The sequence below is a fragment of the Dendrobates tinctorius genome, unplaced genomic scaffold, assembly GCF_039654945.1.
Source record: "Dendrobates tinctorius isolate UK_male_01 unplaced genomic scaffold, ASM3965494v1 ptg000078l, whole genome shotgun sequence".
NCBI lineage: Eukaryota > Metazoa > Chordata > Amphibia > Anura > Dendrobatidae > Dendrobates > Dendrobates tinctorius.
Genome location: NW_027361746.1, coordinates 6,745,001 through 6,768,880, shown reverse-complemented (window position 1 = coordinate 6,768,880; position 23,880 = coordinate 6,745,001). Strand labels below are relative to the sequence as shown.

The 23,880-nt window shown below is 42.7% G+C and overlaps 1 protein-coding gene across 1 annotated transcript in view; it reads left to right on the top strand.

The window, feature by feature from the left end:
• Positions 1-23,880, top strand: part of PARP8 (poly(ADP-ribose) polymerase family member 8) — a 333,484-nt gene that overhangs the window by 230,880 nt on the left and 78,724 nt on the right. The window contains exons 7-10 of the mRNA XM_073583404.1: positions 8,927-9,021; positions 13,427-13,487; positions 19,992-20,082; positions 23,130-23,196. Coding sequence (XP_073439505.1) covers positions 8,927-9,021; positions 13,427-13,487; positions 19,992-20,082; positions 23,130-23,196 — 314 coding nt within the window. The remainder of the gene's footprint in view (positions 1-8,926; positions 9,022-13,426; positions 13,488-19,991; positions 20,083-23,129; positions 23,197-23,880) is intronic.

The following is a 23,880-nucleotide window of genomic DNA, read 5'->3' as shown; positions in this document are numbered from 1 at the left end:
GTCCTCGTTGGAGTGGGATCTTTTCCAGCTCCGCTCAGCAGCCCTGGAAGCCCATCTCAGTTCTTTGGTCAGGCTGGTGTGCCAGGGCTGTCTGTTGATTTTGCGAGTTTTGGTATGTTTGAGAGGGCAACTGATTCCAAAGCTACAGCTATTGTGGTGTTATATAGAGCGGCAGCGGCATCCACATTGTGTAGGGAACTTATGTCTGTAAGAGGGAGGAGGGATTCAGACAGTGAGTGTAGATTGAGGTGTTTAAGATTTCTGCAAGGGTGTGCAAGTTTGTGGGGTGGGAATTGTGGACCTGGAGAGGAGAGGGAAGAGAATGTAAGTAGGTTGTGGTCAGAAAGAGGTGAGTTAGAGAGGCTAGATAGGGAGCAGAGGTGGGTGAAGATGAGATCCAGTGTGTGGCCATCTTTGTGAGTGGCTTCAGAAGACCATTGAGTGAGGCCGAAGGAGGAAGTGAGGGATAGAAGCTTAGTGGCAGCTGAGAGGGAAGTGTCAATGGGATGTTGATGTCGTTCAAGATGATAGTGGGGATGTCAGTGGAAAGGAAATGAGGTAGCCAGGTGGTGAAGTGGTCAAAGAAGGTGGTCGCTGGCCCTGGGGGGCGGTAAATGACAGCTAGTTGGAGGTTGGAGGGGGAGTAGATGCGTACAGAGTGCACCTCAAAGAAGGGAGGGTAACTGAGGGTGGCAGTGGGATTGGGGTGAAGGAGTAGTTATCTGACAGGAGAAAACCAACTCCTCCACCATGCTTGCTGCTGGGGCGGGGGTGTGTGGGAAAGGTGGAATCCACCATACGAGAGTGCAGCAGGAGAGGCTGTGTCGGAGGGGGTGAGCCAGGTTTTGGCGATGGCGAGGAAGGAAAGTTTGTTAGTAATAAAAAGATCATGGATGTAGGAAAGTTTGTTGCAGACAGAGCGAGCATTCCACAGAGCTTCTGTTAGTGGGACTGGGGAAACTGGGGCCGGGCGAATGGGTATAAGGTTGGAGAGGTTACAGAAAGTTGTGATAGAGCGTGGATGGGAGGTAGAAATGACTGTGAGAATGTAGTGAGGAGGACCAGGATTTGGAGAGATATCACCAGCAGTGGGAAGGAGCAGAGAAAGTGTTAGCAGGTGGTATCAGGAAAAGACCCTTTAACCCCTTTCCTACAATGGACGTAATATTTCGTCCATGTGACCTGGGACCTAAGTCCCATGGACGGAATATTGCGTCATAGCGATCAGCGGCGCCCACGTGGTGAGCGCCGCTGATCGCGGCCGGGTGTCAGCTGATTGTGCCGGGTGTCAGCTGTGATAATGTGTCAGGGGCGGTCATGGACCGCCCCAACACGTTAACCCCTTGTACCGGGGTTTAAAGGGAAGCATCGGCAGGGAGGGGGCTCCCTCCGTGCTTCCCTGAGCCCCCCACAGCAGCGCAATGTGCAGCACTGCTGCGGGGGGCTCCATCCCTGCAGGTCCCCGAATCCAAGATGGCGACGGGGACCTTCGGGGGCCTGCAGGGAGCTGGCTTTCTCAGTGCCTGCAAAGCTGATCTGTCACAGTGATCTGTGATGTGACAGATCAGCGATCTGTCACAGAACAGTGATGTCCCCCCTGGGACAACCTAATAAAGTTAAAAAAAAAAAAAAAAGTGTTAAAACTAATTTTAAAAAAATTGCTAAATAAATTAAAAAAAAATATTCCCTAATAAATTAATTTTTTGGAAATAAAAAAACAAAAACAATAAAAGTACAAATATTTGGTATCGCCGCGTCCGTAACGACCCACCCTATAAAACTGTCCCATTGGTTAACCCCTTTAGCAAACACCTTCAAAAATAAAAAACAAAGCAAAAAATGATTTATTATCATACCGCCGAACAAAAAGTGCAACAACGCACGATCAAAAAGACGCATATAAATATCCATGGTACCGCTGAAAACGTCATCTTGTCCCGCAAAAAACGAGCTGCCACACCGCGTCATCAGCGAAAAAATTAAAAAATTATAGCTCACAGAATAAAGCGATGCAAAAATAATTATTTTTTGTATAAAATTGTTTTCATTGCATAAAAGCGCTAAAACATAAAAAACGACATAAATGAGGTATCGCTGTAACCGTACTGACCCGAAGAATAAAACCGCTTTATCAATTTTACCGCATGCGGAACGTTGTAAACGCACCCCCCCAAAAGAAATTCATGAAACGCTGTTTTTTTTCATTCTTCGTCCCAAAAATCGGAATAAAAAGTGATCAAAAGATGTCACGTGCCTGAAACTGATACCAATAAAAACGTCAACTCGTCCCACAAAAAATAAGACCTCCCATGACTCGGTGGGTCAAAATATGGAAAAATTATAGCTCTCAATATGTGGTGATGCAAAAACTATTTTTACAATAAAAAGCGTCTTTTAGCGTGTGACAGCCGCCAAATATAAAAACCGCTATAAATAGTAAATCAAACCCCCCGTTATCACCCCCTTAGTTAGGGAAAAATAATCAAATTAAAAGAAAATTTATTTATTTCCATTTTCCCATTAGGGTTAGGGCTAGGGTTAGGGCTAGGGCTAGGGTTAGGGTTAGGGCTGAGATTAGGGTTAGGGGTGTGTTGGGGTTAGGGTTGGAGTTAGAATTGGGGGTTTCCACTGTTTGGGCACATCAGGGGCTCTCCAAACGCAACATGGCATCTGATCTCAATTCCAGCCCATTCTGCGTTGAAAAAGTCAAGTGGTGCTCCTTCCCTTCCAAGCTCTGCCATGCGCCCAAACAGTGTTTTACCCCCACATATGGGGTATCAGCCTACTCAGGACAAATTGCAAAACAACTTTTGGGGTCCAATTTCTCCTGTTGCCCTTAGGAAAATAAAAAATTGGGGGCAAAAATATCATTTTTGTGGAAAAAAATATGATTTTTTTAATTTCATGCCCGGGCGTTATAAACTTCTGTGAAGCCCTTGGGGGTTCAAAGTGCTCACCACACATCTAGATAAGTTCCTTAGGGGGTCTAGTTTCCAAAATGGTGTCATTTGTGGGGGGTTTCCACTGTTTAGGTACATCAGGGGCTCTCCAAAGGCAACATGACACCCGCAGACCATTCCATCAAAGTCTGCATTCCAAAACGTCACTACTTCCCTTCCGAGCCCTGGCGTGTGCCTATACAGTAGTTTTCTCCCACATATGAGGTATCAGCGTACTCAGGACAAATTGGACAACAACTTTTGTGGTCCAATTTCTCCTGGTACCCTTGGGAAAATAAAAAAATTGGGGGCTAAATGATCATGTTTGTGGAAAAAATACGATTTTTTTTATTTTCACGCCCGGGCATTATAAACTTCTGTGAAGCACTGGGGGGTTCAAAGTTCACACCACACATCTAGATAAGTTCCTTGGGGGGGTCTGGTTTCCAAAATGGTGTCATTTGTGGGGGGGTTTCCGCTGTTTTGGTACATTAGGGGCTTTCCAAACGCGACATGGTGTCCGATCTCAATTCCAGCCAAAAACGTCAAATGGCGCTGCTTCCCTTCCGAGCTCTGCCATGCGCCCAAATAGTCGTTTACACCCACATATGGGGTATCAGCGCACTCAGGACAAATTGCACAATAACTTTTAGGGTCCTTTTACCCTTGGAAAAATAAGAATTGAGGGTGAAAAGATCATTTTTGTGGAAAAAATATGATTTTTTAGTTGTACGACTGTACGTTATAAACTTCTGTGAAGCCCTTGGGGGTTCAAAGTGCTCACCACACATCTAGATAAGTTCCTTGGGGGGTCTAGTTTCCAAAATGGGGTCACTTGTGGGGGGTTTCCACTGTTTAGGTACATCAGGGGCTCTCCAAACGTGACATGGCGTCTGATCTGAATTCCAGCCAATTTTGCATTGAGCTCTGCCATGCACCGAAACAGTGGTTCCCCTCTACATATCAGGTATCAGCGTACTCAGGACAAATTGCACAATAACTTTTGCAGTCCAATTTCTCCTGTTACCCTTGGTAAAATAAAAAAAATTGAACCTAAAGTATTTTTTTTGTGAAAAAAAGTTAAATGTTCATTTTTTTTTAAATATTCAAAAAATTCCTGTGAAGCACCTGAAGGGTTAATAAACTTCTTGAATGTGGTTTTGAGCACCTTAAGGGGTGCAGTTTTTAGAATGGTGTCACTTTTGGGTATTTTCTATCATACAGACCCCTCAAAGTGGCTTCAAATGTGATGTGGTCCGTAAAATTAAAATGGTGTTGCAAAAATGAGAAATCGCTGGTCAACTTTTAACCCTTATAACTTCCTAACAAAAAAAAATTTTGGTTCCAAAATTGTGCTGATGTAAAGTAAACATGTGGGAAATGTTACTTATTAAGTTTTTTGTGTGCCGTATCTCTGTGATTTAAGAGCATAAAAATTCAGAGTTGGAAAATTGCGAAATTTTCTACATTTTCGCCAAATTTCTGTTTTTTTCACAAATAAACACAAGTTATTTGAATGAATTTTTACTACTAACATGAAGTACAATATGTCATGAGAAAACACTGTCAGAATCACCGAGATCCATGGAAGCGTTTCAGAGTTATTATCTCATAAAGGGACAGTGGTCAGAATTGTAAAAATTGGCCCGGGAGTTAACGTGCAAACCACCCTTGGTAGTGAAGGGGTTAATGATGGGGTGGGACTACAGCAGGATTAGCAGGAGACTAAACCCTGAGTTCGTTAAGTGTTAAGGGTACTTCACACATAGCAAGATCGTTAGCTAGATCGCTGAAACTTCAAAGGTTTTGTGATGCAACAGCGACCCAGCCAGCGATCTCTCGTTACGTGTGACACATAGCGGCAACCGGCCCCCCGCTGCGATAATGCTGATCATGCTCGAAAGTCGCAGGCCATTTTTTGATCGTTGGTGTCCCGCTGGCCAGCATGCATCGCTGTGTTTGACGCCATAACAACGACTAGCGACTCAGAACTCAGGGACGCAGGTGTAATTTTGCTTTGACTTTTCAACACCCCCTCAGCTCTGATTGGTGGTCTCAAATTGGGATCTTTGTAGCGTTTCCTTTTATAGGTCACCTATCAATTATATGCAATCATAACATTTAACATGTACAGTTATAATAATCGCGTGTCCCTGTGTCAGTGACTGTGGAACCACGAATAAATAGCACAGTAGCGACTCAGACAGGGACGCTGAAGAAAACTGTGTAGTGATAGCGCAATAGTGGCCACCAATCGGAGCAGAGGGGCGTGGAAAAGGCAACGCCGCTGAAGCACGCCTATGGAGGTCTGAGTCGTCAGAATAGCTGCTGTGTGACAAGGTCCCAACGACCGCCGAGGTCCTTATACGGATCGCCGTATCGTTGCTGCGTCGTTGAGTAGATCTGCCTGTTTGACAGCTCACTAGCGACCATGTAGCGACGTACCGGCGATCCTTACCAGGTCATATCAGTGTCGGGATCGCTGGAGCATTGCTATGTGTAACGGCATTCTTAGGGTACGTTCCCACAATCCAGAACTAGCAGCGTTTTGGACTCAGTGTATGTTTGCTGCATCCAAAGTGCTGCCTTCTATTGAACGCAGGTAAATCCTCATGTGTTCACTGATCACTACGGGATTCAATACATTCTATTGATTAAATTTCTGTTGCGGAGAGTAGCATGGATTTCCAACAATCTTTTTTTTGTAATATCATTATGAATGAACGCGGTTGTCACCTTTTTAAAGTATATATGCAGTAATGTTGCATGGGAATACTGCAACAAGTCCTGCGTACATGAGGGAATGCTGAGACTTGTAGTTTTGTAACAACAGAAGATGTGCAGGTTGTAGACCCATTGTCCTAGACATTAGCCGCACTGAGTATGGAAAAGTTGTAATGCACATTATTAAGACATATTTATAGCAAGGACATGTTGCTCTTTGAAAACACCAAAAATCACAAGACTAACAAAATCCCCAAACATATCTGGGAATTTCCAGCCTACAAGTTGATAAACAAGATTTCCAACCTATGATAAATCTCCGGTATGTAAAGCAGTGCTAATTGTCTAGTGCATAAAAATGTCTCTAAAAATGTGTCTTGTATTGCAGCTCAACCTCATTGATGACTGGTGCAATAACACGTGTAACCTGTGGACTAGAGAGGCGCTGTTTAGCTAAAATCAGACTCTATAGTGTTATTGCATATAAACGAAAACTTGAGAATACAGATAACATTTGTTTTCTGCAATTTTTTGATCCATAATATGATCAAGTGTTACTGGGAAAGCCTAGAACATGATCTACAGGTGCTTCTCACAAAATTAGAATATCATCAAAAAGAAAATTTATTTCAGTTCTTCAGTACAAAAAGTGAAACTCATATATTATATAGAGTCATTACTGAGTGATCTATTTCACGTGTTTATTTCTGTTAATGTTGATGATTATGGCTTACAGCCAATGAAAACCCAAAAGTCATTATCTCAATAAATTAGAAAAATTAACAAAAAACACCTGCAAAGGCTTCCTAAGTGTTTAAAAAGGTCCCTTAGTCTGTTCAGTAGCTCCACAATCATGGGGAAGACTGCTGACTTGACAGGTGTCCAGAAGACAGTCACTGACACACTCCACAAGGAGGGTAAGCCACTAAAGGTCATTGCTAAAGAAGCTGGCTGTTCACAGAGTGCTGTATCCAAGCATATTAATGGAAAGTTGAGTGGAAGGAAAAAGTGTGGTAGAAAAAGGGGCACAAGCAACCGGGATAACCGCAGCCTTGAAAGGATTGTTAAGAAAAAGCCATTCAACAATATGGGGTAGATTCACAAGGAGTGGACTGCTGCTGGAGTCATTGCTTCAAGAGCCACAACACACAGACGTATCCAGGACATGGGCTACAAGTGTCGCATTCCTTGTGTCAGCCACTCATGACCAATAGACAACGCCAGAAGCGTCTTACCTGGGCCAAGGAGAAAAAGAACTGGACTGTTGCTCACTGGTCTAAGGTGTTGTTTTCAGATGAAAGTAAATTTTGAATTTCATTTGGAACTCAAGGTCCCAGAGTCTGGAGGAAGAGTGGAGAGGCCACAATACAAGCTACTTGAGGTCTAGTGTGAAGTTTCCACAATCAGTGATGGTTTGGGGAGCCATGTCATCTGCTGGTGTAGGTCCACTGTGTTTTATCAAGACCAAAGTCAGCGCAGCACTTCATGCTTCCCTCTGCTGACAAGCTTTTTGGAGATGGAAATTTAATTCTCCAGCAGGACTTGGCACCTGTCCACACTGCCAAAAGTACCAATACCTGGTGTACAAACAACTGTATCACTGTGCTTGATTGGCAGCAAACTCGCCTGACCTCAACCCCATAGAGAATCTATGGGGTAATGTCAAGAGGAAGATGAGAGACACCAGGCTTCCATAACACCTCAGCAGTGCCACAGGCTGATCACCGCCATGTCTCGCCACATTGATGCAGTAATTATAAGATAATTGGAGTGCTGACTTCAAAAATGAAACATGATTTTATTGATACAATGATAAGTAACATACATAATCTTATACACAAAAATTGAGGAAGGAAGACATAGGATCCACAATAGAAGCCCTGGGAATAAGGGGATAGAGTAAGAGGCAGTTCCACAAATTATCGTACATAAGTGTACAGTATTTGATGATCATGTAAACATATACTCTCCAACTGCAAATGTAGTAATATTGCAACAATCATTAAAGTGCTTGTGCTGAGAGAATCTGCCATTAATTATAAACTGATAATGTGGAAAGCGGGGGCATAAAGTAAATGTACTGCCAGTACCCAAGTTATAAGGGTGGCATACCCTTAACCATGTTGTAAAGTGCTGGTGCAAAGACCTCAGAATTCCCAGGGGCCGACCCCAGACACACGTTTTACTCTTTAAACAAAGAATAAAGTAAAAGTAAAAAATTGGCCACTTTTGACCTCGTGACAGATCCTCTTTAAGGCCGGGGTCAGACATGCGAGAAACGGATGATCACTTCCGGTTGCGCCGACAGAGGTCCTTCCGGTTTATGTCCGCTATTTAAACAAGCGCCTTTGTATTATCCATTGTGCCCCTGACGAAGGTGTTCCGAAACGCGCGTTGGGGCGGACACAGGGACCCTCTGTCTGCCATTTGCTATTTCCTCCAGGTAATATGTATTATTTACATGCAAATACATTTTGACCTTTGTTGGATTTGTTGCCTATCAGCTTGGTTAGTAACCATTATACCACAGGTATTCCATTAGGAGATGTTTGCTGATTAGGCCTTTGGTGTATATATATGTTCATGTGGCATTTGCCATTCAGTTATGGTATTTCCTTCCAGTACTGGCAGCATAGTTTTCTGTGTCCTTATCCGCTGGCAATGATTTTTTAGCTACGAAGCATGTTGTATTTGTTCCTCGCCTTACCACTTAAATAAAGCAATTTTATTATGACCATTGGTTGTGTTCTGGATTCGTCCTCCCTCTTGTTCTATGCGAGAAACTCGCAAGAGTCAGTACCCTGCATTGCCGCCGGCACTCGGGACTCGTGTCTGACCCCGGCCTAAGGCTAGAAGTGGCTTGGAATTTGCCCATTTTCCGACATGACATGCAAACCATTTTTTTTTTTTTTACAAATCTATGAATTGCTTTTCTTCACCAAAATAATAAAAAAAAACTCTACAAGTTTGGTATCGCCATAATCCTACTAATCTAATTTTTACCATACAGTGAGCAATGTAAAAACAATGTCAGAATTGTGTTTTTTCACACCATCTCACTGCATTTTATTTTTACTATTTTCCAGTGCATTATAGTAATGTGAATTATATAATTTAAAGCTGAAGTGTCTCCTGCAAAAAATAAGTTTTCGTATGTGGCTAAAAAAGTTAAAACTTGGAAAAAGGGGAAAAAAAGAATGAAAGCGACGGCGGTAAGGAGCTACACGCTTGAAATTTTCTAACGTGAATTCTCTTTTGTGCAGGTGAGTTACGATGGAGAACTTCACAAGCACCCGCAGTTGGAAGCTGACCTTGCAGCAGTGAGAGAAATCTATGGACCCAGCGCTGTATCTCTCAGGTAAACACAATATAGTATATGGATAGTTACCAATATTGGTGGACACCACTACACGTTTACAACCGTTGGCTGCCATGATGCTGGAGCGCCTCTTTTTTATTGCAAGCGTTACCTGCTGATAGGGGATAATGTGAATCTTATTCATTCAATTAAAACATCATTATTTTTTTCAAAGGCTTTTCCAGACAAAAATATCCCCAAAAATATCTTTTAAGGGGTCTTCCACTTTTAACTGCCAATTGTTGAGCTCAGCAGCTAGTGCTGTTCAGACAGGGCTTTGTTATTTTACCTGATGCAAGAATTTGGGGTCTACTTTGTTGAAAGTGGAAAACCCCTATAACGCATTGTAGGGATTCGACTCGCTCAGGTGCAGCGGGAGACAGTCAAGAGGCAGGTTCCTTTAAAGTTCATGCGGTTTATTTGCGTCATAAACCATAAATCAGCATATCACCAAAAATAGCCTCTAGCTTAGGCAGAAAAGAACATAAAAATGTCCATTACTTCAGGCTCAGTCCTGGAGCCTCAGCAAAACACAGGAGGCTTATCCCTCCTCACATACAGCCAGCATACATAGGCCTCACCGGGTCAGCAGCCTCAGCACGTGGTCTTCAGGAAGGTAGCCCACCTTCCTCCACCTAGGCCTGCCAGGACCTTCCACATGGTCCAATCAGATCCATGCACTCTCTCCATGTGACCAGACCTCAGGTACCTTATATGGTCCATAACCACACCCACAGGTGATCACATGGCTATGACCTCACTAAAGGTCCTATTACACACATCCACACACAGGCTTTCCTGACACATTGTAACGGAAACGTCAGCAGTACCTCTGCTGATCAATACCCATATTCAAGCTTCCATCACAAGGCCACCTATGGTCTTGGGATACATAACGGTCATTCCGCATCCTATACCCATTACCACAATGGATATGCCTGTAGGCCCGTCCTGGCACATCCACACAGCGCCCCCTATGGACATAGTGGTCACTACACCACAGCCTTCACAATATCTTCTGAACATGCACCGCTCATGGTAAGAGCGGGTGTTTGAAGTGGATTCAAAAGCTGAACACACCGCCAGGAACTGCCTCAAAGGGCTGTTTCAAATGTACGTGATCATCTTGGACCCCCATGCACAGACTGGCCCCGAATCATTGATCTGTATGAAACTGTCACACTTAGTTCTGGAAACGCACGGACAGTTCATGCATTGCGGTACAAGATGGGACCGATGATCACGGATGTCTGAAAGAGCCCTAACGGCCGCAGAAGGAGCTGAGCTCCACCCGCTGCTGTTAACCATGTCAAGGTCGCTGTCAATGTGGAGGACCGGGGGCGCCGTTTCACTTACCCTTCAAACCACTACAATGCAATTACTGGGTGCCAGTGGGTTACTATGGTAGCCAGGGTCTATTGAAAACCCCCAGTGTCTGCTATTCTGGTGCTTTGTTAAAACCTAGCCTGGGGTTGGGCTTCAAAGGAGATTGTGATTTTTGCCGTATAAAGCAATATTGAATTATTGCTGTATGTGCTATAAGTGATCAGACAAACACAGGTTTGAGTTACCTAGGTGGATTAAGTAAAAATGTAAAAGGTAGGAAAAAAAACACTTTTAAAATATATTAATATGAAAAACCAAATCATCACCGTTTTCTCCCATTCAAGCTATTCAAATTTAAAAAAAATTAAATATATTTGGCATCACTACATGCACAAAAGTCAGATATCTAAAAATATAAAATTAATTAACTTAAAGGATAAACACTGTAAACAGAAAACATTAGAAACCTCCAAAATGAAGTTTTTTTGGGCCCCTTCAGCGCTGCCAAAGACCTATAAAACAAAAAAAACATTGCATAAACGTCAGCTCGCCCCTCAAAAAACAATCTACTGAAAAATAAAAAAAACTTACAGATCCTGCCAATTTTTTTTTCACCACTAACATAGTAAAAAAATTAAACTAGTTTGGTATCGCCATAATCATACTGACCTGAAAACAAAAAAAAACAAGATCTAAAAAGTAATTTTGGAATTGCGTTGTTTTTTTTTTGCATTTTCACCGCACTTGGAATTTTCTTCCTGTTTTCCAATAGATTGTATTGTAAAATGAATGGTGTCTTGCAAAAATACAGACCCTCATATGGGTTTGTTGACGGTGGAAAAATAAAAATGTTATGACTCTTGGAAGGGGCGAAGGAAAAAAACGAGAACACAAAAATGGAAATAGGCTGAGTTGGGAAGGAGTTAACAAAGTTTTTAAGGTTGAAGGTAGAAATTAGTCCATGACTTCCACCTATAACCTGACATGTGTAGTACATTTTATCACATGCTGATACAGTTCTGTTAGTTCAGGGGTCTCGTTGCTCTGTCCTTGGCCATTTTTCTACTAGGGCACATGGGCTTTGGCTGACTTACTTTTAGAGCTAAGTCCACTTACAAAATCTTTTTACACTTCGGTGGTGACGGAGAAGGGGGGAGCCGCTGAGCTAGTCAGTCAGCTAGACCCCTTGTGTCCTTATATATAAAAAAGGTGTTCTCCAGGCTCGGAGTTCAAGTCGGCAAGTCACTTTATGTGATTGCGAACTTGCGCATCCTCACAGCATGCAGTGTGCTCACAGTCAGGATTCTCCAGGCATCGGGAGCAGGTGGGTGCTTGACTGCACGTATACGATTTGCATACATGTGGTCACATGCCAACTAGACATGGGCAGCCTCACTCAATACAAGGCTGAAGTATGCAAATCGCGCACTTTGCAAACTGTGAGGATTCACAAGTCTTCAGTCACATAGTGATTGCAGACTTGATCCCCAAGTCTGTATAACCCCTTTAGGCTATGTGCCCACAGTAGCATTTAAAACCTGACACAAAACCGGACTCCTTCCCAGAAAACGCGCGTTTTTTGGACCATAGGAAATAGCTAAAAACGCGAAATTAGCCGCAAAATTAATGAACATGCTGCGTTTTTAGCCGCTAAGCGTTTCCTTAGCGGTAAAAAATGTATTCATTGGCACAAAAAGGCCAAAAAGCATAAGAATGAATGTGAAGCTTATTTTAAGCGTTTTTGACCCCCTAAAGACGCTTCAAAAACGCTACTGTGGGCACATAGCCTCAAGGCTTTAAATGTTTAAAGAGAATCTGTCCCTAGATTTTTATAACACCAGCTGCATACATTATTACATTGATGCCTTAATTTTTAGACCTGATGAGGATGGTGTAATTACTATTAAAATCCATGTCAGAATAACTGTTTAATCCCAGTTAGACGTTTTACCAGCTAATATGATATAACCATTCTGACATGGACTTCCTTGCAAAGTGACTACCCCAGCCTCATCAGGTCTACGAGATCTATTTAATGACGTATGCAGTTTGCATTGTACAATCTGCTGACAGATCTGCTTTAAATACCGTACAATTTTTGACTAGATTGTCCATGAGGAACAAACAGCACCGTTTTTCTCCTTGGTCTGCGTTTGATATTTCATTTCAGCTCTATTTCTTTACAAGGGGGTGAGCTGTAATACCAGACACAGACTGTGAAAAAGGAGGGCACTGTTTCTGGGAGAGAAGATCATCTTTAATGAAAATGCTCCAGTAAACATTTCCTTTTATCCAAATATACTTTTGTTGCAATGTGTGCCACGTAGAGATGAGCGACTTTGCCTTTTTTTTAGGGTCAAGTCGATTTTCATGAAACCCGACTTTCTCAAAAGTCGAGTCGAACGAAATCGGCTGACTATCGTGAAAAGTCGTAGGTCCGACTGAAACACTAAACCTATTGCAAGTCAATGGGGAAGCAAAGTCGGCAGGGAGTGGAGGACAGGAAACACACCTACATGCCGGACCGCTTTTTTAAAGTGCACGAAAACTCTCTCTCCCCTCCCCCCCGGTCGCTGCACATGTCATCTCGTTGCCCGCAGTGTACATCCTTGCTCAGTGGCTGAAAAAAGTGACGTGCAAGCATTCTGGGAAATCCGACTTTGGCGCTCGTTTTGCCGACCGCATGGCCGACTTGGCGCTGTGGTCGGGTTTCGGTCGGCGAAACCCGACTTTGCCATAAGTCGCCGACTTAAGAATCTGGCCGACCTGTTTCGCTCAACTCTAGTGCCACGTAATGTTGTGATTATTGTTGAGGAAAAAAGATGCCGAGGACCCAGTTACATCAAAATTTTTCTGTGACGCAGTTCTGAGGTTGTGCTAGTCCTGTTAATCAGAAGAGGCTCTGATTGGTAGGTGATGCTGGCAGGTGGGAGAAGGTCCGCAGGGTTCTGGTCCGCCAGGCATGGACCACTTATGTAGCCTCTGGCCCAGGATCCTGTAAATCCTTCTGTTTCTCTCTGGTTGTGAAATCTGCTGTTATTATTTATACTGCTATCATATAACATCATTTCTATTCCAGGGAATATGGAGCAATTGATGATGTGGATATTGATTTACATATAGATGTTAGCTTCCTTGATGTAAGTATGTAGATCTGTAATGATTTGTATTTTATTACTGTTATTGCATTTTTATTTATTTAATTTTTTTATTGTAAGAGAGGCGATCAGTAAATAAACAAATTAAAAGTTTACTTCCATATATACATGATATCATGTAAGCAATATTCACAATGTATCAAACTGAATGAGAAACATGTGCAGGTGCTTCTCACAAAATGAGAATATCATCAAAAAGTAAATTTATTTCAGGTCTTCAATACAAAAAGTGAAACTCGTATATTATATGGAGTCATTACAGATTGATCTATTTCACGTGTTTATTTCTGTTAATGTTGATGATTATGGCTTACAGCCAATGAAAACCCAAAAGTCGTTATCTCAGTAAATTAGAATACTTTATAACACCAGCTTGGAAAAAATTATTTTAAAATCCGAAATGTTGGCCTACTGAAATGTATGTTCAGTGAATGCGCTCAATACTTGGTCAGGGCTCCTTTTGCATCAATTACTGCATCAATGTGGCGTGGCATGGAGGCGATCAGCCTGTGGCACTGTTGAGGTGTTATGGAAGCCCAGGTTGCTTTGATAGCAGCCTTCAGCTCGTCTGCATTGTGGGGTCTGGTGTCTCTCATCTTCCTATTTACAATACCCTATGGGGCTGAGGTCAGGCGAGTTTGCTGGCAATCAAGCACAGTGATACTGTTGTTTGTAAACCAGGTATTGGTACTTTTGGCAGTGTGGACAGGTGCCAAGTCCTGCTGTAGAATGAAATTTCCATCTACAAAAAGCTTGTCAGCAGAGGGAAGGATGAATTGCTCTAAAAAATTGTGGAAACTTCACACTAGACCTCCCGCAGCTTGGATTGTGGCCTCTCCACTCTTCCTCCAGACTCTGAAACCTTGAGTTCCAAATGAAGTGCTAAATTTACTTTCATCTGAAAGCAACACCTTGGACCACTGACAACAGTCCAGTTCTTTTTCTCCTTGGTCCAGGTAAGACGCTTCTGGCGTTGTCTGTTGGTCAAGAGTGGCTTGACACAAGGAATGCGACACTTGTAGCCCATGTCCTGGATACGTCTGTGTGTGGTGGCTCTTGAAGCAATGACTCCAGCAGCAGTCCACTCCTTGTGAATCTCCCCCAAATTTTTGAATGGCCTTTTCTTAACATTCCTTTCAAGGCTGCGGTTATCCCCGTTGCTTGTGCCCCTTTTTCTACCACCCTTTTTCCTTCCACTCAACTTTCCATTAATATGCTTGGATATAGCACTCTATGGACAGCCGGCTTCTTTAGCAATGACCTTTTGTGGCTTACCCTCCTTGTGGAGTGTGTCAATGACTGCCTTCTGTACATCTGTCAAGTCAGTAGTCTTCCCCATGATTGTGGAGCCTACTGAAACAGAATAAGGGACCTTTTGAAAAGCTTATGAAGCCTTTGCAGGTGTTTTTTGTTAATTATTCTAATTTACTGAGATAATGACTTTTGGGTTTTCATTGGCTGTAAGTCATAATCATCAACATTAACGTCAACATCAAACATCAAAGGTTTTACAGCAAAATTCTGGGCCTAAAAAGCTTTGAAGAGTTGAAAAATTTTGCCTCAGTGCGCTTTTGCTTTTAAAAAAAAGTTGCACTTTTGATGCTTTCACACCATTTTCGCCCACCTATGACAAAGTTGCTGAGATGGAGCATGGTGACTCTTACTTGCCAGATTCATGATGAGTGGCGGTGTTCCTCACAACACAAATCTTGCTTCTTGATTTCCTGTTCTGCGTTTCTCAGTTTGATTGCTTTTTCCTTTATGACTTTTCCCGAGCGGGTTAATTAATTTGATACGGTATTTTTATAGATTGGACTTTTATGAATGCGACCATTCCAAATATGTTTATTTTATTATTAGTGGGAGAAATGAGGGAATTTGAAACTTTATTTTTCTATTTTTAAAAGCATCATTTACTTTACTTTATTTCCAGACCTCTTATTGACTCGAACCTACGTTCACTTAGGCTATATACGGCAATCCCACAATTCTGTATGTAGTAAAAATCAGGGTGTCTTATGAAGCTCAGCCACAGGCTGGCATTCACATAAGTATTGTCATGGTGGGCCCCCAGCTGCCATGACTATTGACCCACGCCCTGCGTCCACGTTGCAGAGGGTAGATGGGTGTGTGGCACGTTTTAAATGCCGCATACCGAAATTGATAATAGCATTTCAAGAGCTAATAGCAGCGGCCGGAGATAATCTCTGTCCACCGCTGATAGATGATGGCTGTTTATAACAGCCATCATCTGCCAGGTGTGATGCAGGCTTAACTTCTGAGCCTGCGTAGTCAAAGACAAGGACCAGACATGTAATGTAATGTATGTCACATGTCGGTGAGGGGTTAAAACTACAGGGAAAATTAATCAAGGTTGGCGTTCCATTTGCCAGTATTGATTCAGAGTCCTCTGTAGTAAATGTGCCAGATTTATTTTGAGGTGTACACCATAGTGAATTTGGCACGTCTTTCAGCTGCCTGTCTGCCAAAGTCAGGAAATGTGCTGCAGTCGGAGCTGTCATTAAAGGGCTTGTTCAGGTTTGGCGTGAAAGTCTACAGTCATTCTTGGTGTGCACACTGTCAGGATTCTCTGGTACTGGTGCTGGGAGCTCATGGGCGCATGACCGTAAGTATGTGATTTGCATACATGCAACCATGTGTCAAATAGATGTGCGCAGCTTTACTCCATACAAGTGAATTGAACGAATCCTGACAGTTTTTATCGGAATGTGGCCGGAATTATGCAAATTGCATATGTGTGGTCACATGTCCGACGCTCCTGGCAACTGAGAATCCTGATAGTGTGCGCCCTGCGCACTGTGAGGAGTCACAAGTCTGTAGTCATGTAGATGACTGAAGACTTGAGCTGCAAGCCTAGACAACCCTTAAAGGGAATCTGTCACCTGAATTTGGCGGGCTATATAAATGACTTCAGTCCGGTCCGATGAGCGGTGTTTCCTATCCATTCCGCCTCCCCATCCTTGGCCGCCATCCGCAATATTTTCTGGAATTGGAGTAGGTGTCCGCCATAGTCCGCGCGTGCACAATGCAATCTTGCCTCGCACATGCTCAGTATGCTTTGCCCAACTGTGGGCAAAGCCTAAAAGCATTACTGAGCATGCACCAGTTAACTATGTCCCGGAAGTATTTCGCTGTGTTCCGGGACATAGTTAACCGCCGCATGTGCAGTAATACTTTTAGGCTTTGCCTGCAGTTGGGCAAAGCATACTGCGCGTGCGCGAGGCAAGATTGCATTGCGCATGCGTGGACTATGGCGGACACCTACTCCAATTCCAGAAAATATTGCTGACGGTGGCCAAGGATGAGGAGGAGGAATGGATAGTAAACACCGCCCATTGGACCGGACTGAAGTCATTTAAATAGCCCGCCAAATTCAGGTGACAGATTCCCTTTAAGGAAGGCAACAGAGGCACCTATTTGGGCAACTACATGTTGTGCACCTTTTCATCAACTGTTTTCAGGCATAAAGTGCACGGTGAATCCCCTGCTTTACCTGTGCAAAGACCATAACTAAATGAAGCATAAAAAGAGATTGTTTTGAGGGGGAGAGTAGTAAGGGTATGTTCACACCTTGAGTTTTTGCAGCATTTTTTTTTAGTTTCTTTTCTTAGGGCGGAAAAGAAGCCACATTTTCCAGTAACAGCAAAAACAAAAAGGTTTGACAAATCACATTCACGTGCTTGCTTTCTTGTTTTCTTCCTGATCGAGTTTCAGAACGTCAATCTTATCTCTGTTTTGCAGCATTTTTTTAGCCATAGAAAGCGATGAGAAATGCAGCATAACATTTGTGCTAAGGTTTTTTTTTTAACAGCATCTTTGGTGAATAAAACTAACTTAATTACCTTGTACTGTGGAAAAATTTCACATGTAATCAGCAAAAAAAACCCCAAAACCCCAAAAAACCTATGGCAAATAACTGCGTTCTATACGGAGTGTTTTTTACTGCAAAAAGAGAAAATAGCTCCAGCTGCATAAAAATCTTCTTTATTTCAAATGCTTAAAATAGCACAAAATACATATGAAAAACTCTCCAAAAAACCATACCAGTAGTGTTTTTTACTACCAAGAATGAGAGTGAAGGTTTTGGCTGCAAAAGAAATTGCATTGTGTGAACACTCCCCAAAGAGGGTGAATGGGAAAAAATAGTAGAAATATCATGAGGGGCACCGAGCAGGTGATTTTTAGAAGGTCCTTCAGGTAAAACCTTGAAGGAGGCCTCCGATTTTTTTTTCCACTTTGTACTTCTCTACGGCATTGTAATACTTTCCTAGTCATTGGTGTGTAATTGGTAAAAGAAAAACAAATGACTTATTTCCCGGCTCACTGAATCCATCACTGACAGAATTGCTTTCTTCATTGCGGTGTATTTACTTTGTATTTGCCAACTTTATTTAACATTTTTAAAGGGAAATGTGCAGTTTAAAGTTTTTTTTGGCTTTCTGTTTTCTTTGTAACGATTGTTAAGGAACCTACTGTATTTCTAAGTATCCTATAAGGGAACCTGATTACTAGATGGACGCCTGCTGTATAAAAGCCTTAGGCCGGAGTCACACTACCGTATAATATGGCCGACTGCTATGCGATAAAACATCATATAACACTTTGCCCATGTTATACTATGGGGCAGCTCACATCTGCGATTCTTTTCTCTCACCGATTCGGGAGCATGATACTATTGGCAATGAGACAAGTCTATGGGTGCAAGTGAAACATCGCACTGCACTCGGATGTCACCCAATGCCGGCAGCAGAGGAGAAGGAGAAATGACTTTCTCCATCTCCTCCACATCTGTGCTCCAATCGTGTCATGTGAGAGGATCGGAGCACAGAGCACTGACTCTCAGCTCACGCCCGCAGCAGAGCAGGAGCCGAGGGTCATTAGCACCTCGCATCAGATGCCATACGCCAGTGTGACCCCAGCCTTAGGCCATATTCACACATTCAGTAATTAGTGAGTTTTTTTACCTCAGTATCTGTAAATCAAAACCAGGAGTGGAACAAACAGAGGAAACGTATGATAGAAACCCGTCACCACTTCTGCATTTCTCACCCGCTCCTGATTTGGGCTTACAAATACTGAGGTAAAATACTGACCAAATACTGAACAATCGCCTTTGGCCACATTCACATGTTCAGTGTGAATGTGTCCCAAGGCGATTATGTTGCCTAAGATCACATGCACACGTTGAGTATTTGGTGAGTTTTCGAAATCAGTACTTGTAAGCCTAAACCAGGAGTGGGTGATCAATCCAGAAGTGGGGACGGGTTTCTGTTATACTTTTCCTCTGATTACTCCACTCCTAGTTTTGGCTTACAAATACTGAGGTAAAAAACTCAACAAATGCTCACAGTCTGCATATGGCCTAAAGGTACAAGTCTGCAGTCACTCACTTTATGTGTGAATCCTCACATCACGCACACTGCACACTGACATGATTCTCCGGTACTGAAGCCAGTAGCGGGCGGTCATGTGACCTGAAGTATATGATTTTCATACTTTGGGCAGAGTCACATTGCCGTATTTGTCGTCCGAGAATCGGATTGTAAACCTCGCACTGGCTGCCTGCTCTCCTGACCTGAGCTTGACAGCTGCATAGTAATCCATCCTGCTGTCATGCTCAGGTCAGGAGAGGTGCCGGCCAGTCGGTGCAGTGCGATGCGATTATCGCAGGAGATATACACCAGTGTGACTGCCCTTTGGATCACATTCCGACTAGCCTGTGTCCAGCCGCGCCCATCTAGTGGGCTTGTAACAACAGGTATTCAAATCACAATTCCTGGCTCCAGCACCAGAGAATTCTCACAGTATGCGTCATGTGAGGATTCACAAGTCTGTAGTCACATAGAGTGAGTGACTGCAGACTTGTAGCATAAGACTGGACAATCCCTTTAATTTCCCCTGTTTTCTTGTGATGGGACGACTGCAGGGACACTGAACACTTGTTGCCAGATTCCCGCACAGACTCCACTTTATTGCCGTAGAGGGAGCGCGGCCCCCTAGCAGTTCATCAATTATTGGTGGATTTTGCTTCCAAAATAAAATTGCTCACAATTATATTTCCTATAAAGACCATCACAGGAGCTAATCTCTTCATATTGGTCTCATGGGTGTACATAGTCCTGGGGCCCCAGAAAAAAGGTCCATACTGGGCCCACACACAATTTTAAAGGGAGAGGGGAGTAATAATTGGGTAGTTGGGGAGGTGAATCTTGGAAGGAATGGCTGTCCAAGATGGTTGGTATTCTCTTTGCTCATGTGAGTTTCATTGCAGATAATTCTCGGACCGTTCGATCCATCTGAACGGAGCTCTGCATCATTTGTGTGATTTTTTTACAAACCTCATTCAAATATATGAGACTGATTTATTTCTGAAGCAAATCTGCATCATTTTACTGTAGCCTTTAAGTTATTGTCTCTTAACTGAAGCCATTAGTGGTGATGTTTTTTTCTTCTTTCATCCATCAGGAAGAAATTGCTGTAGCATGGGATGTGATCCGCACAGAACCGATTGTAGTCCGTCTGCATTGTTCTCTAACACAGTACTTAAATGGCCCAGGTAAGTGGTTGTATTTGTTATTAAGACTTGGGGTCCAATTCATCAAAGACATTCTGGCATAAATCACTATGAAAAGTCAAAAAAATTTTTGCACAGCGTAGAGTTGCGCAAAAATGTTGTCATGTTTACCATTTTCATACTAGTTGTACCTTTAGCCGGAACTGGGGCATGACGCTACAGCTCGTCTACTTCATGACGGGCTGTGGTGTTCCTTATGCCAGAGAGCTTACTCCAGTCTGTGACTGGAGTAAGACTTGTGGCAAGGATCACAGAGGTACCCGCCAGTCGTCAGTTTACTGATTTATTAAGAGTGACTTGCGTCCATAGAATAGATAAGTATGTCATGTAAGCATAGTACTGTATATCATGCAGCAACAATACAAATATAGCCTTAATGGAGTTTTCCAGGTTTGGGATGAGAGTCTGCAGTTACTCTATGGGACTACAGACTTGTGAGTCTTTACAGCACACGCTTTGCATGCTGTCTGGATTCTCCGGTGTCGGTGGCAAAAACAGGCGGTCACATGGCCACACAATGTGATTTGCATGCTTCCGGCCACATTCGACTAGTCGTAGGCAACCTCTCTGAATACAAATGAATTGAGCCAAGCTGACCTCAGTGATTGGCTGCAGCGTTGACGTGAACTGTAGTGGTGACGTCACCATCATCAACAGAGGTTGGGGAGGTGGAGAGACACTACTGGAGCAGGGAAAGGTGAGTACCGCCTCAGTTTATTGATTTAACTCTTTGCTAACCTATGGTTTATCAAATGCTAAAAATTACGCTCCATCCATGAGACGAACGCTATGCTGCTGAGCAGATCTTGTATTGGGTGGGTTTTTATTTTAACATATTTTGGGGTCAGAAAACCCTTTTAGGCATATATGTAACCAATATTGATCTCGGTAACTTTCCATAAAAAATAGGTGTAGACCTGAGTGGGATCTACCACATCACAGACCAACACCCATGTGAGTCTTAAGACATCTGTCCAATTGACATGCCAGAAAATCCTAAAATCAGGATATAATATTAAACTAAAATATTTCTTCATACAGGAAAGGACATGCAGTCTTCTCTCAGCCCTGAATAACCTTATTAAGTTCTTTCTCTAGCAATTTCCATTTCCAGCTCCGCAGAAGCCATTATTCTATATATCCTTATGAAACCCATCATGAACGAAATTCTGTACTTCTAATTCTTACTGTAGAAATGAATGTATTTATTCCAGAGAATATGGGAAGCAAGGTGTGCCACGGTCCGCGCTGCTGAGTCCACAAAATCACCTGGGATGCAAGATGTTGTAACAAAGTACTTCTTTATTCCTTCCTACGCGTTTCGGCGCCCTTCCTGGCACCTTCCTCAGGGATATACAATATACAATATCCCTGAGGAAGGTGCCAGGAAGGGCGCCGAAACGCGTAGGAAGGAATAAAGAAGTACTTTGTTACAACATCTTGCATCCCAGGTGATATTGTGGACTCAGCAGCGCGGACCGTGGCACACCTTGCTTCCCATATTCTCTGGCAGTTTTTCCACGTTGGAGTGGTCGGTGGAGGTCCTGCAGCAGCTGATACTGTGTTATGTCTTCAAGCCAGTTGTGGGTCACACAACTGGAATAGGTGAGTGGTACTGCATTACACCACTCACATCGTAGTGTCACTAGTGATAGGGCACTATTGCGCCTCTTGTTCCCCCACCCTTTTTGTATTTATTCCAGACAGCATGAAGTAAATCTGAAGGTATTACACCAGTAATGCTCATGGAAATTTTTCTAAATTGAAAGTCTGCAGTTACTATGTGACTCCACGTTCCATAACGGGCACACTTGAAAGTACATAGGTTATTAAGAAACCTTTAACAAAATTCTTATTGGTCCCCGGGAATACCAGCTCATTCTCTGGGGGGTGTACACTGCGGAATAGTAATGGACTCTTATGGTCTAGCAGAAAACAACCCCATTCGGAAACGACTCTGGTGCCGGTCACTACGGTCACATAATATGTCCCCTGCAGAGTATTTGATAGGTTGTCTTTTTTAGAAAGCTCATTTTCATATACACTAATAAATAAAGGAACCTGTATTTTCCTACATGCAGCTGAAGATAGCATTGCTGCCATAATAGGGGAGTTATAACTGCAGCTCATCGTTATCTGGACTCGCCCAGCTTCCCTGACTTGCGCTAACTTTTTTGCACAGTCCGTAAGTGCAAATGCTCCCTGACTGCAGAGATGGTCGGGCAAAGGATTCAAAGCTTGTATACAACATTGGTTATAAGGGTCATATGAAGAAGGCAAGCTAGAATTTATTAGCGCCTCAAAAAGTTAATGTCATAAAACTATATTCAAAATGAGAGATGTCAGTACCAAAAAAAAATGATGTATGTTCTCTATTCCAAGGGTTAAGGTATGACTCTCTTCAGTCATACTTACCTTGAGTATTGTGTACAGAATCTCCAGAGATGCACCTTAAACCTATCTCACCTGCTTCTACTTGTAATATTTGGCAAGGAGAAACTTATCACAAGCAGGAGGCAAGGTGGACAAGCTGAAGCTGCATCACATAGTAGACTCAGCTCCTCTACAAAACCAGAGACGTCATGAGAAAAGTACGTTGTGTCAGGGCTTCATATCAGAGTTCAAGAGCTTTAATAATAGCCTAAAGTAATGCACTTTATAGACAGTAAAAGTGATGTTTTGAATTTGTGGATACCATACTGTTAGTGGAATACATCACAATACATACTGTATTTGCTACACACACACACACACACAGTTAAAATATGTAGTATGGATCTTTGGTGTGTAGCATTTGAAAGCAGGTTCTAAAGGAGCACGATCTGGGTACTGAACACTGTAACACAGCGTTTGTGATAGAAAAAAGCAAAATAAGGTGTTGAAGTACATGGCAAAAATTCCTAATCGTATAATGCTTGGAGGATATTTAACCAACAAAAGTTTAGTTGCTCTCAAATATTGTTTCTCTAAAGCTGGGTAATATGAAATGCAGTGATGTATGTAGTCTGGTAATATCTTTTGTTTTCCAGTGCCAACAGTGGATGTGTTTCAGATTTCTACGAAAGAGAAATTTGGTTTAGGACACCAGCTGAAAAAGTAAGTTTAAGAATTGTTACTAGAGAGCGACTATGTAATGAAAGTCTCAGTGACTTTCCAAAGGTTTATTAGAAACTAAGGGTAAATTGATGATGTATAATTATTGGGGGCTAACAATAAGCAATTCATTCATGCCCAATTTCTTTGGCTCTTAAAGGGAATCTGTCAGCAAGTTTTTGCTATGTAATCCAAATATAGGGACTGAGACCCTGATTCCAGAGATGTATCACTTACTAGGCGGCTTGGTGCACTTTTGATAAAATCCCTGTTTTTTTCTGCTGTTGATGTAGCAGTGATCATAATGTTGCGCCCTATATAACCCCGCCCACAGCACTGATTGGAAGCTTCCTGTAAACACTGCCAGTCAGTGGTGGGGGACTGGGTAACACAGATTAGCTGGACTGGCTTGCACTTGAGACCTAGTCCTCTAGTGATAATCTCCTGCTGATAAAACATTGATTATATTGAAACTACAGCAAGCAGCCCAATAAGTGACATATCCCTTGAATCAGGCTCTCTGCCCCCACATTATGCTGCTTTTCAGATTAAATAGCAAAATCCTGGAGCTAGATTCCCTTTAACTTTCTTGGTCAGTTGGTATTGATTGAAGCAAATCAGAAAATCGGTGAATCAATGCACTCATTTGTAAATCTAATTATCGGAGGCAGCGAAGCGGTTTATCTA